At 41.4% G+C, this 15,126-nt stretch overlaps 1 protein-coding gene across 1 annotated transcript in view; it reads right to left on the bottom strand.

The window, feature by feature from the left end:
- The window catches only part of HELQ (helicase, POLQ like), a 72,926-nt gene that overhangs the window by 40,865 nt on the left and 16,935 nt on the right, over nt 1-15,126 (bottom strand). The window contains exons 5-8 of the mRNA XM_075352037.1: nt 14,151-14,351; nt 6,407-6,479; nt 2,079-2,176; nt 620-718 (exon numbers count right to left, since the gene is read on the bottom strand). Of these exons, the coding sequence (XP_075208152.1) occupies nt 620-718; nt 2,079-2,176; nt 6,407-6,479; nt 14,151-14,351 (471 nt within the window). The remainder of the gene's footprint in view (nt 1-619; nt 719-2,078; nt 2,177-6,406; nt 6,480-14,150; nt 14,352-15,126) is intronic.

Below are 15,126 nucleotides of genomic sequence, written 5' to 3'. Positions count from 1 at the left end.
TGAGGCCTAGAAATCAGAAGGCAAGACCCTGGCCACTAGGGGCCAACCCTGGCTCAAGACTGGAAGCTAAAATTAAAAATAGGAGAACATAGGAGCAATTCTGCTAGATTCCAACCTATGGAAAAGACTTATTACAAATAAAATGGTTGAAGTGTGACATCTAAGATCTTCGTCACTCTGCCAACCCAGTCAGGAAGGCCAGAAGCCTTCAGAACTGCAACCTGAACAGCTGGTTGAAAAAACTATGTTAAGGTGCAGAAAGTGGTTAAGAGGTATGAACAGTACTGAACCTTTCTAACAGTTTGGTTATTTCTATGGCTGCATTACTCAAATGCAGCACATCACATACATGCAGGACATCCAACTGTTACATAATGTATATTACACACCAATCTCAGCACAAACGTTTCCATTTATAAATACCATAAATGATACAGCTCTGATCAGAATGTTATAGGTGGCTACATTCAGTAAAGTTTGGGGTGCAGCGCTGTTGTCATCCACCATTATTTGTATCCTGCACAGCATGGTAGTTTCTATTATGTTTTGCATATTGCACCATGGCCATTTTATTCTATTGACGTGTGTTAATAAATAAATATCTGAAAATTTCATTTACCTTGTAGTTTAGCACTCGTGATAATGTAAAGTTGTTTTCTGCTTTACTGTCAACTTCATATATACTATCTCTTAATTTTACAAACTCCTTTAATTCAACCTGGGAAAAAAACGAAGGCTTTTTTACTGACGTTTTATATGCATGGTTGCGCAGTGGCTATCAGTGCTTTCTTGCAGCAATGGGGGTTGACGATGGACAACATTGGTTGATCTTTTGAGCAGATTTCTTGCCACCATTTTCCTACCACGTTCTAACTGAAGGGGCTTCTCAGGGCTTTGTCAAAACTGGTTACTGGGAAAGGATAAAATAAAGCCATAAGCGCCACCATTTTAAACCACTGCTGACCCTGCTGCTCAGGGGTCTCCACTGGGACTGGACATGATGGCGCCCCGTCTAGTCACTCACCTGTTGAAGGCATTGATTGTCTGCATGCTCCAATGAACGAGAGATGGAATGTCATCTCATATGAAGTGGTGTAAAACAAGGCCTATGCCTTCTAGATAGGATTATATTCAGAAGGCATATGGCAAGAGAGACAAGGGTAAAGGTTCTGTTGAGTGAGATAAGGCAGGTTTCACACTTTGTTTAAAAAAGACTGCACCAAAAACTAAGCCATGAGTGGATGTGAGCTTTCCTCACTTTTGCATCCAGAAGAACAAGCCATACATTCTATACAGGAGGCATGGAAGAAGCTGCTGCATGGAAAATGCAGTATTACGCAGTGCCAATTCCCATCCGGGCACAGCTGGCATGGTGGAAGTTCAGAAGGTAAGGAACACTTATATTCTATAGTTTATATAGAATCCCACACTCTTAACACAGGGATAAGAAACCATAAGGGTCTGTATGCACTGGGAAATTTGCTTTTCTTAAGAAAAATGCGCACCCTCTGGCAGAATTCCGCACCTTCAGCAAAAAAACGCAGTAAAAACGCAGCCACTATTTTACCGCGGGTTGGTCCATGTGGTTTTTTACCATTATCTATGGCAAAAACGCAGGTACCTGAGGAAAAGAAGTGACATGCTACTTCTTTTTTTGCTGCAGAAAAGCTGCAGAAATTCTGCAGCAAAACCTATAGGGAAGAAAAAAAAAAAACGCAGTGTGCCCACAGCAATTTGGTTTTCCCATAGATTTTGCTGGGGAAGGACTGCAGAGAGGTTATGAACAAAACCGCACCTTTTCTGCAGCAAAAACCACAGCAAAAAACGCAGTGTGCACACAGGGCCTAAAGGAGTTTCCCACTTTAAGAAAATGATCCCAAAATTATATAATGCAAAATAAAAAAACAGATTGTGCTAGAATGGGGAGCTGTAAATAGTGTGTCTGTTATTTTACACTACAGGAATCCTTTGGGGCCCATTTTCTAAAAATAGAAAACCCCTTTAAAGAAATTGATATACTATATAAATTAAGTAAAATAAATATTGAAAACAAAAAATTAGCAATTGCAACTGCTTACAGGCCTGAAGTTATCCGTATAAAATTCTGCCTTCAGGAACTGCTGTAGCTCATGTACATTGTTTAATGTTGCACTCATTCCAATGATCTGTGTGGTTTCTGTAAATAAGCACAGGTTCATGGTTAGCAATTACATTTAGGAAAAGCACTCCTATGTGGACAATGGTCTCTTCTATAATAACGATAAATTCAGAAAATTCAGAACAAAGTTTTAGAAAAACCTTTCTGATGACTCCCAAAAGGCATGTAAAGATTTTACACAGTCCTTTTTTACAAAATCTGTCAATGTAATCTTCTCGCATTACTTTACATCATGTTAGAACATATCCCCCAGATTTAACCTTAAAGAGTAAAGGGTACTTTGCACGCTGTGACATCGCTAGCCGATGATAGCAATGTCGAGTGCGATAGTACCTGCCCTGTCACACATGCGATATCTTGTGATTGCTGCCGTAGCGAACATTATCGCTACGGCAGATTCACACGCACTTACCTGCCCTGCGACATCGCTTTGGACAGCGACCCGCCTCCTTCCTAAGGGGGCGGGTCATGCGGCGTCACATGGCAGGCGGCCAATAGAAGCAGAGGGGCGGAGATGAGCGGGACGTAAACATCCCGCCCACCTTCTTCCTTCCGCATAGCCGGTGGAGGCAGGTAAGGCGATTATCCTCGCTCCTGTGGCTTCATACACAGCGATGTGTGCTGCCGCAGGAACGAGGAACAACATCGTATCTCCTATTGGTGCGACATTATGAAAACGACCGACGCTACACAGATCACCGATTTACGACGCTTTTGCGACCGTTTATCGGCGCATCTAGGCTTTACACGTTGCAACGTCGTTACCGGCACCGGATGTGCGTCACTTTCGATCTGACCCAGACGATATCGCAGTAGTGATGTCGCAACGTGCAAAGTACCCCTAACTGTTGTGTAATATTGATTTATGAAATAAAAATAAACATCTTTGTAATATATCTTATCAGACAATTCTGTAGCTTTCTCTGCCAGAATTGATCAGACATTATCAAACCTCTCAATTCTGAGGTAAAATCTGTATTCAGAGAAGAAAGAAGAGGGACGAGTAGGCAGAGCTCTGCCTCTAGGTCCTCCCTCTGCCTCTAGGTCCTGCCTCTGCCTCTAGGTCCTGCCTCTGCCTCTAGGTCCTGCCTCTAGGTCCTGCCTCTGCCTCCAGGTCCTGCCTCTGCCTCTAGGTCCTGCCTCTGCCTCTAGGTCCTGCCTCTGCCTCTAGGTCCTGCCTCTGCCTCTAGGTCCTGCCTCTGCCTCTAGGTCCTGCCTCTGCCTCTAGGTCCTGCCTCTGCCTCTAGGTCCACCCTCTGCCTCTAGGTCCACCCTCTGCCTCTAGGTCCACCCTCTGCCGCTAGATCCTTTCCCCATATAATCTCCTCAGTAAGATCTGCCATCTCCTCTCTCAGTAATAGGAAAGTCTTCACTGAATACAGATTTTACATCAGAATTGAGAATTTTGATAATGACTGATCAATTCTGGCAGAGAAAGAAGCAAAATTGTCTGTTAAGATATATTACACAGTTGTGTATATTAATTGATTTATGAAATAATAATTAAAACAGCGGTTACACTGTAAGTTTAATGTGGCTGACCTAAATAGAGCCATATACACATGGCTGTTGTAATGTTCTTCAGTAAAGCTACGGCTGAGTTACTACATTCATACTGCATTGCCATGCCTCCATTAGGATATATTATTCTTGACTGTTAGGGCTTATGTCCCTACCATAGAAGCATTACTTAAAGGGAACCAATCACCAGGATTTTCGTATATAAGCTAAAGCCAGTGCTATACTGGCACTATCAGGCTGATTCTACACATACCTGTAGTGCTCAGCTCGGATGAATAGGTTTTGAAATCCAAGAAAGGGAAGTTTGTAAAATGAGCTGCTTCTTGAATGACAGCAGCTAAGGAGTAGATCATATATTCATAGTTAAGAGCAATAGTGAAGAGAAACATCCCGCACCACTGGGTATTACCTTGCGGAATCACACGTTTGATATGAGTTTTGCTCCAAAGTTAAATGTCCACCAGATGCGGGGTGCCCGTCCAGATGAGAAAGGATGAATCCAAATGTTCCAGAAATGAAAAAGACCGCGCTCCTCCGCTGTGCCGGAATCCTCTTTATTATAACACGTGCAGGTTAAAAGACAGGTGCCTTTTAACCTGCACGTGTTATAATAAAGAGGATTCCGGCACAGCGGACGAGCGCGGTCTTACATTTCTGGAACATTTGGATATATTCATAGTTATCCTCTCCCCTTGTTAGAATTAGCATAAGTATTATACAAACAAATCACTTTGTCTAGCAGGACCTGTGTGAGGTCATACCCATGTTACCAGAAGGGGCAGGGCCTCAGCCACCAAAGCTGGATACCAGGTCACATGGATATGACCTCACACAGGTCCTGCTAGACAAAGTGATTTGTTTGTATAATACTTATGCTAATTCTAACAGGGAGAGGGGATAACTATGAATATATGATCTGCTCCAGTGCAACTGTCACTCAAGAAGCTGCTCATTTTACAAACTTCACTTTCTTGGATTTCAAAACCTAAACATCTGAGCTGAGCACTGCAGGTATGTATAGAATCAGCCTGATAGTTCCAGTATAGCACTGGCTTTAGATTATATACGAAAATCCTGGTGATAGGACTACCGCTTTAAAGGGAACCAAACTATTGATATATGGCGGCCAGGATTATAACACAGCTGAGTGGGCTGGGCTGTCATTTCTGTTGTTCCATATTAAATAGTAAGGGTTACAGAAACAAAGTATCATGTGAATGCTTAGTAAAGTTACCTGGGCCCTCCGTTATTATACTTCTATCATAGGTCTGCCATTACCCAGGCTTCACTATCTTACCTGATATGGCAGCAGCCCTTCTCAGACTGCCCAATGCATACCGTGTGGGAATCTGAGACACTACCATCACTACCCTTGTTGTCGGAATACCCAGCACTGCTCATGTTCTTGCATCATTACCGTTGTTGTCAAAATACCCAGCACTGCTCATGTTCTTGCATCACTACCCTTGTTGTCGGAATACCCAGCCCTGCTCATGTTCTTGCATCACTACCCTTGTAATCGGAATACCCAGCACTGCTCATGTTCTTGCACACTACCCTTGTTGTCGGAATACCCAGCACTGCTCATGTTCATGCATCATTACCCTTGTTGTCGGAATACCCAGCATTGCTCATGTTCATGCATCATTACCCTTGTTGTTGAAATACCCAGCACTGCTTATGTTCTTGCATCATTACCCTTGTTGTCGGAATACCCAGCACTGCTTATGCTCTTGCATCACTACCCTTGTTGTCGGAATACCCAGCACTGCTCATGTTCATGCATCACTACCCTTGTTGTCGGAATACCCAGCACTGCTCATGTTCATGTATCATTACCCTTGTTGTTGAAATACCCAGCACTGCTTATGTTCTTGCATCATTACCCTTGTTGTCGGAATACCCAGCACTGCTTATGCTCTTGCATCACTACCCTTGTAATCGGAATACCCAGCACTGCTTATGCTCTTGCATCACTACCCTTGTTGTCGGAATACCCAGCACTGCTCATGTTCATGCATCACTACCCTTGTTGTCGGAATACCCAGCATTGCTCATGTTCATGCATCATTACCCTTGTTGTTGAAATACCCAGCACTGCTTATGTTCTTGCATCATTACCCTTGTTGTCGGAATACCCAGCACTGCTCATGTTCATGTATCACTACCCTTGTTGTCGGAATACCCAGCACTGCTTATATTCTTGCATCACTACCCTTGCTGTCGGAATACCCAGCACTGCTCATGTTCTTGCATCACAATCTTGCTGTCGGAATACCCAGCACTGCTCATGTTCTTGCAGCACTACCCTTTTTGTCGGAATACCCAGCACTGCTCATGTTCATGCATCATTACCCTTGTTGTCGGAATACCCAGCACTGCTCATGTTCTTGCATCACTACCCTTGTTGTCGGCATACCCAGCACTGCTCATGTTCATGCATCACTACCCTTGTTGTTGGAATACCCAGCATTGCTCATGTTCATGCATCACTGTTTTCTGTGTATGGGACTGTGTTATCTGACATCTTTTTATCAATATAAGCTTTAAATTTACTGAGCAATTTATGCCACAAAAAAAAGCTCTTCTGTAGCATCAGACTACACATGTTAGGGATTTCTCCCCACAAGCTATAATAAGTCTTTATTGCCCATAACAATGCATGCCACCACCCCACTCAACCTCTCGTTCTAAATAAGTTCTGACGGCTAGGTGACAATAACTTACCACTTGCGTACAGAATCTTAGCAAGAGTCATTTCTAAAATTGCACCGCGACTCCCTTCATTGAGCATATGCAGCTAAGGAAAAAAAGAAAAAAGAAATAAAGACATTTAATACATAATCTAAAAATATCAACGACTAACAGAATTAGTTAGACTCATAATCTGAGCCTTTAGACCTTTTCAAAATATCTGCCATATATCTATGGGAATTGTTGAGTGCAGATGTATAGAGCTGAGCCTGCACAATATCTAGCAGATGCCAGCTGTAATAAACAGCTGGAATATGCCTGTAACAGCAGCTATTAGAGCTGAGCACAAGTTCCCAATGTTACTCTTTAAATGCTGCTGTCAATATACTGGGTGCAAGCTGACTCTTCCCAATACAAACCCCTGCGCGTGACATCAGTGCAGGGTCCTGATGGGTGGCCAAGGTTCAATCACCTTGAGGAGAAGTAAAATATGTACCGTATACATGTTCAAAAAAAGCAGACAGCACACTACAAGAATATCTAGAGAGTGATCAAAGTTTAATTTGCCATGTGTGAAAATAAAAAAAAATTGCTCCAAAAAGCCTATGTCCAGACGTTTGTCAGGCTCTTTGGAGCTGAAACTTTGCGTTTTTTTTCTGCACACATATCAAATTATTGTCTTCACTTTGATATCCCTACAGTGTGCTGCCTGCTTTTTTTGTACTTATATTATTAGGTTACTGGGCTGCAACCTGCAGGCTGCCACCTATTTTCTACATTTTTTTTTTTTAGCTTGCGCTGCCTCATTTTTTTTAGCTTATATTTAAACAAATCTAAAACTGAAATTTGAATCACCCCCTTTCCCCCTCCTTCATTAAAATATTTAATATTATAATTTTTCCCAGGACTGTTGTGCGTTGTAACACATGATAAAAACATGTGTACTTTAATTTGGTATCAAAAAAAGTAAGCTCACCACGCTGAAAACAAAAAAAAAAAAACATCCCACAGGTCCATTGACAAAAAAAAAAAAAAAAAGTTACCAGTCTCAGAAAATGGCTGCACAAATCAAATTATTTTTTTCTATCCAATTTCCTTTTGTTTTTACTACTAGATACCAAACATGTGTAGGTTTACTTTAATCTAAAGGGTAAAAAAAACAAAAAAAATCAGAAGTTAGTCCAAAAAGAGTGGTGCATTTTTTACACCATTTTCCGTGACCCGTAGCGTTATTTTTCAGAATCTACGACTCCGTGATGGCTTATTCTTTTGCGTCTGGACCTGAAGTTTTTAATGCTACTATTTTTGCGCCGATGTTACGTTTTGATGGTCTGTTATTGTATTTTGCGCAAAATTTGTGGTGACCTAAATTCCGTAGTTTTGAAGTTTGGATTTTTTTTCCACTACGCCGTTTATTGATCAGATTTATTGATTTTATATGTTGATAGATATGGCATTTCTTATACACATATTTGGTATTACTGTGTTATTTTTTATTTTTTCAACCCCTTCATTTTCAAGGGGGGGGTTATTTGAACTTTTAGGTTTTTTATTTTTTTTAAAACTTTTTTTTTTTTTTCCCTTTTTTTTATTTTACTATTCTTCCTAGTGGGCTTTAAGGATCAGCAGTCGGATCGCTCATTTATTTCTGCTGATACTCACCTCTTGCCACTGACAGCAGCCAGCCGGGTGAAAAAAGAAGTGAGTCATATGAGCTACAGGAGTGATCAGATGACCCTGTTCTACCATGACAACCATCAGCTCACAGTGATCAACTCGTTGCAACGCTGATGGAGTCGGGTGAGTAAACATTTACCGCGATCAGTATTTAAATGCCGCTGTGACATTTTCACAGCGCCATTTAAGGGGTTAACAGGCGCAGGTGGAAAGTGGATCCACTCATGCCAGCGAGGCACACGTCAGCTGTACAAATCAGCTGACATGTGTGTGGATCCCCGCCGGCTGTGGCCGGCGGAGATTACACTATAGCCCGCTTAGGACGTAATTTTACTGCCCGCGGTCGTTAAGGGGGTTAATTAATGAAGACAAAATTACATAATAATAATAATAATAATAAAAAACAATAACAGCAATGACGGCACAATATTTAACCCCTTAAGGACGAAGCCAGTTTTGTACTTAATGCCCAGGCCATTTTTTCTAATTTTGACCAGTGTCCCTTTATAAGGCAATAACTCTGGAACGCTTCAATGGATCCCGGTGATTCTGAGATTGTTTTTTCGTGACATATTGGACTTCATGTTAGAGGTAAATTTAGGATGATATTTTTTTATTTTATTTGTGAAAAAATCTGAAATTTGAGAAAAAAATTAAAATTTTGCAATTTTCAAACTTTTAATTTTTATGCCCATAAACCAGAGAGTTATGTCACACAAAATGGTTAATAAATAACATTTCCCACTTGTCTACTTTAGATCAGCACAATTTTTGAAACAAAATGTTTTGGGGTTAGGAAGTTAGAAGGGTTCAAAGTTAATCAGCAATTTCCTATTTTTTCAACAAAATTTACAAAACCATTTTTTTAGGGACCACATCACATTTAAAGTGACTTTGAGAGGCCTAGGTGACAGAAAATACCCAAAAGTGACACCATTCTAAAACCTGCACCCCTCAAGGTACTCAAAACCACATTCAAGAAGTTTATTAACCCTTCAGGTGCTTCACAGGAACTAAAGCAATGTGGAATGAAAAAAAATAAAAATTAACATTTTACCTAAAAATGTTGCTTTAGCACAAATTTTCTTACTTTTTCAAGAGGTAACACCAAAAATTGGACCTCAGCTGTCAGCTTCACCTTGGCTGGTGATCTAATTTGGGGGGACCCCACGTTTGTTTGTTTTTTTAATTATTTATTTATAAATAATTAAAAACAGCTTGGGGAGCCCTCCAAACTGATCACCAGACAAGGTGAAGCTGTCAGCTGTGGTTTGCAGGCTACAGCTGTCTGCTTTACCTTAGCTGGCTATCAAAAGTAGGGGGGACCCCACGTCATTTATTTTAATTTTTTTTTTCTTTTTGGGCTAAATACAAGGCTAGGCATCCTTTAGTGCCACATGAAAGGCACTAAAGGGCGCCAGCTTAGAATATGCAGGGGGGTGGGATGTTATATATGTTTGACATCTATCCATTCATCCACTGTAGCATTTTAGGCTGTGTGCCCATAATCAGGGTTTGCAGCGTTTTGGGCGCAGAGTGTTTTCCCTGCGTTCATAGCTCTGCGTTGTGCAGAATGGTGTCTGGTATTCTCAGGGTGGGAAGAGCCATGGTTATTGGACGCTTCCCAGCCTAAAAATAGCAGGCCGCAGCCGCCCCAGAAGTGGCGCATCCATTAGATGTGCCAATCTTGGCGCTTCGCCCCAACTCATCCCGTTGCCCTGGTGCGGTGGCAAACGGGGTAATAAATGGGGTTGATACCAGATGTGTAATGTCACCTGGCATCAAGCCCAGCAATTAGTGATCGAAAAGGTAGCCCCGGCACACAGTGCAAGAAAATAGGAAAAGTCCAGGTATGGTATGCTTGAACAAAAATTTTTTATTTTTCACCAACAAACGGTACTGCCCAACGTTTCGGCCCGTACAAGAGCCTTCACCAGGGACAAAAGTACCGTGGTAAATGGTTATAATAAGAGATCTTATAGGTGCATCAGGGCCTGAAAACAGGAAGGAAAATTATGGAGTCAGCAATTTTCCTTCCTGTTTTCAGGCCCTGATGCACCTATAAGATCTCTTACCTTTTCGATTGGCTATATTTTTTCTCCCAAGCACCAGGACTATAGCAGCTGAGCATAACTTATCCCTTTTAGCAATTAGTGATGTCACGGCGTCTATTTGATACCAAACATAACTAACTGACAGTAATAAAAAAAAAAAAAAGACAAAAAAAATTTGAAAAAAACATTCCCCAAAATATTCCCTCTTTCACCAATTTATTGAAAAGAAAAGAAAAAAAAAATCGTGTCCCTGTAATCCATTGTGAAAGTCCCACGGCGATTCTGGACCTTCTAGAATATGGGGGGCACGTTCAGGGAACGTATCCCCCATTTTCTAGGCGTGCAGACCCTCCATTTGAGGAGAGTGGGTGCAAAGAATCTGCACCCACTCTCCCCCGGTCACAGCTGCAGAGTGCGAGCAGCCAGCACAGCGTCTCTGAAAGCAAAGCAGGAAGCGGAGCTGACAGCCACGCTCTGCACGTGTGACCGGCGTTCACTGTGAAGGAGGAGGGGGCCGCGGGGGATCAGAGCTGAGACAGGTACGGGGAACACCGGGGTGGGAATAGGGGGTGACCTGGCAGGGTCTGGGAAGCAGTTTTCTGTCGTATGTGTCATAGCACATGCGACAGAAACCAGAGAAATGCGGCCGGCGCGCTGCTGTGCGCGCCGGTGTGAGCGGCCATCTTGTATTTTCGGGAGGGGGGGGGGACGGGGGGGATCGGGGGGGGGGACACTTTGGCGACACCGGGGGACCGGAGGGGACCGGGGTGGACATTTATCTCCCTTATGACATGTTTGTTTATGCCAGATGGAAGATAAATCATTTTTTACTGGTGCTGCCATTTACTGTAACTTGATAATTGGTATACGGTGTATACCGTTCATCAGGTGAGCGAGGACCGGTAAAACAGGCCTGAATCATGATCTCCAGGGTCTCAGCTACCCCCGGCAGCTGAGACCCTGGACATTTTCCGACTCTGGGGGGTGCTAGACCCTTTTTTCCGACCGCCGTTAAAAAGCGGCGGTTTGGAAGAAGTACCCTAATTTGCCGCCATTAAAAGGCGTATCGGTGGTCGTTAAGGGATTAAATAAAGAAAAGGGGGCACATCACAGCGGAAGCTGGAGGAGGAATATACAGCAAGGACCCGACACACAAAGGCCCGCCCCCGCTGCACCTGTCAAAGTGCAGTGCATTTCTGCAACTTTGATTAAAGATATTTCATCAACCAAGCATCGGATATTTCTACAACAGGTATGCCTGGATTCAGCATTGTAATGCCAGTATGGCCCTCCCTGCCTTTACTTCATACTGCAAAATCCTGGTGATTGGTCCTCTTTTAAAGATCGTAAAAATACAAAAACCAAAGTTCAAATCACCCCACCTTTACTTCATTAAAGAGAAAGTAAAAAAAAATAAAAAAAATGATATATATAAAATGGATATTTGATATTGCTGCATCTGTAAATGTCCAATCTACACAAACAAAAAATAAATTGATTTGATTGGGCAATGGTGTAAAGAGAACACAATCTACAATAAAATACAATAACAGGCAACCAAAACATCACATCAACCCCAAAATGATATCAGCAAAAACATCCGCTTAGGGCGCAAACTGAAATCCTTATGGGTCTTGAAAAATGGCAACAAAATTTTTTTTTTTTTTACAAATTTCTGAATTTTTTTTCACTATTTAAATGTAAGAAAAATAAAAACTATGCATGTTTGGCATCTACAAACTTGTACTGACTTAAAGAATCATATGCCAGGTAAGTTTTACCATATAGTAAACATGGTAAAATAAAAAAAAAAAATAATATGATAAAATAGATGGTGTCACTCAAAACTACAAATGTGTCACACAAAAAAGAAGCCCTCATACAGCTATGTGGACAGAAACACAAAAAGTTATGGCTTTTGGAAAAACGGAAGAAAAAACGAAAATTGGCCGTGGAGTGAAGGGGTTAAATAAAAGAGGGAGTTACCAGTGTGACATATGTAGATTAGTACAGCAGACTGTCAGTCATTACATGTCTCACACTAGTAACTTAATTAATTTAAAATGAGCTCTGAAGGCAGATTCTCAGGGAATAATGTCCGACCCATAGATTTAAACCTCTCATTTACATATTAAGAAAAACATGGACTTCTCTGAAATAAGACATCAGATCATGAATATCAAATTATCACTTTATTCAGCTTCCTATGACTTCCATGCCCATATAGATGGCTTAGGAGGGTTGTTCCTACTGACAGAGTCCCACTAATACATATAAAAGCCCATTCTATGTAAATTACAGTAGAGGTCCCAGCATGAATTAACAAAAAGCACCATCTCACATCCATAGATCGTCAACACATTGGGCTGATTGAACCTCCTTGGGCAAAAAAATGAATGTTTTTTTTATTTAGGTATATGGAGGGATGTTCTTTTCCTAATAAACTTTCCATGGAAAGAATGACTCTTTTAAACAGTGGTAGAATCAAAATACTGAATTCACTACACCAAGGGTCAGCTCCAGAGTGCATCCTTAGCCTAATGAGGATGATAGCCCACCACATACACTACAGTTCAAAAGTTTAAGGTCACTTAGATATTTCATTATTTTTGAAAGAAAAGCACATTTTTTTCAATGAGGCTAACATTAAATTAAACAGAAATACACTCTATACATTGTTACTGTGGTAAATGACTATTCTAGCTTCAAACGCCTGGTTTTTAATGCAATATCTAGATAGGCGTATAGAGGCCCATTTCCAACAACCACCACTCCAGTGTTCTAATGGTACATTGTGTTTGCTAACTGTCTTAGAAGGCTAATGTATGTTTAGAAATCCCTTGAAAACCCTTGTGCAAGTATGTTAGCACAGCTGAAAACAGTTTTGCTGATTAGAGAAGCTATAAAACTGACCTTCCTTTGAGCTAGTTGAGAATATGGAGTATTACATTGGTTGGTTCCATTAAACTCTCAAAATGGCCAGAAAAAGGACTCGAACCAGAATAGAAAGAGAAGTGGGAAGCCCTGGTGCACAACAAGACAAGTACATTAGAGTCTCTAGTTTGAGAAATGGACGCCTCACAGGTGCTCATCTGGCAGCGTTATTAAATAGTACCCGCAAAAGGCCAGTGTCAATGTCTACAGTGTAGAGGCCACTCCGAGATGCTGGCCTTCAGGACAGAGTGGCAAAGAAAAAGCCATATCTGAGACTGGCTAATATAAGGAAAAGATTAATATGGGCAAAAGAACACAGACATTGGACAAAGGAAGATTGGAAAAAAAAAGTGTTATGGACAGATGAATCGAAGTTTGAGGTGTTTGGATCACAAAAGAAGAAGAACATTTGTGAGACGCAGAACAACTGAAAAGATGCTGGAAGAGTGTCTGACACCATCTGTCAAGCATGGTGGAGGTAGTGTGATGCTCTGGGGTTGCTTTGGTGCTGGTAAAATGGGAGATTTATACAAGGTAAAAGGGATTTTGAATAAGGAAGGCTATCACTCCATTTTGCAATGCCATACCTTGTGGACAGCGCTTGATTGGACCCAATTTCATCCTACAACAGGACAATGACGCAAAGCACACCTCCAAATTATGCATGAACTATTTAAAGAAGAAGCAGGCAGCTGGTATTCTATCTGTAATGGAGTGGCCAGCCCAGTCACCAGATCTTAACCCTATTGAGCTGTTGTGGGAGCAGCTTGACCGTATAGTGCGAAAAAAGTGCCCATCAAGCCAGTCCAACTTCTGGAAGGGTCTTCTGGAAGCCTGGGGTGAAATATCTTCACATTACCTCATCAAATTAACAGCTAGAATGCCAGAGGTCTGCAAAGCTGGAATTGCTGTAAAGGAGCATTCTTTGCCGAAAGCAAAGTTTTTAGGAGAAAATTATTATTTCAAGTAAAAATCATTATTTCTAACCTCGTCAATGTCTGGACTATATTTTCTATTCATTACGCAACTCATTTGATAAATAAAAGTATGGAAAAGACAAAATTGTCTGGGTGACCCCAAACATTTGAACTGTAGTGTATATACAGACTTACCTCATCAACAACGACCAGACCCAAGTCACTGATTCGTTCAGTTTCAATCAAGGAGTTAATAAGACTGTGACCTTTTTCAATAGTTGCAATGTACAGAGACTTTTTTGTTCTCCTTTTTATTGGAGGAAATCTTCCTTTGCTGCCAGCGTACTCCTCTATTAAAAACTCCAGGTCCACTCCAAAACTTGACAAGCCACGAACCTCGGGAAAATATGCAATATCAGAGGTTTTGTTAAAAGGTTTCTACAGCTTCATGAATGATAGAAAAATAGAGAGGAAATACAACGTGGTCTAATTTCCATCAAGGATATCCTGGATCCCCAACAAGGACATTAATATCATATCTACATTACAGGACCTCTGAATCAGTATCCAAGCTCAGCCCTTGATTCAGAGGATAGATCACTTTATGATGGTAAAACACCGGCCTACTAAGGATTAATGGGTATTCCCATCCCCTGTTTATGGCAGATCTATGTGATATGTTGTACATGTATAGAACATGTTAATCCTACCACAAGAACCTGCATCAATATCGAGAAGAGATCCAGGACATACCGCTGTCAATGGAGCTGGTCAAAATTCCCATTCCTTTGTATGGGAATTCCGACTGATTCTCTACTGAAAGCAGCGCTGATGGTGCCTTCTTCACAAGATAAATATGAGACCCATTGGTGGGATCTGCATCTAATATACCATAAAATACAAATAAAGGGAATCTGTCAGCAGGTTTTTGCCATGTAATTTGGAGACAGCAGCTGACAGAGTTCAAGGATTTGTCATGTATTACCCTACTGTGCTGTTTACTCGTAGTGAATGTTTTATCACCTGGGATTATCATTCCCAGGACAACACTTGTCTGACAATGCTGCCTCCCCCCAGATTAGTACCCCTCTGTCTATATACTTTGTACAGAGAGAGCCTGTTTTGGGCGGGTTAACTTTCTGAGCTCTGGAACAAGCCAAATCTAAAAATT

The sequence above is a fragment of the Anomaloglossus baeobatrachus genome, chromosome 1 (assembly GCF_048569485.1).
Source record: "Anomaloglossus baeobatrachus isolate aAnoBae1 chromosome 1, aAnoBae1.hap1, whole genome shotgun sequence".
Lineage (NCBI taxonomy): Eukaryota > Metazoa > Chordata > Amphibia > Anura > Aromobatidae > Anomaloglossus > Anomaloglossus baeobatrachus.
Note: the sequence above shows the minus strand (reverse complement) of the source record. Positions and strands in the feature narration are given on the sequence as shown.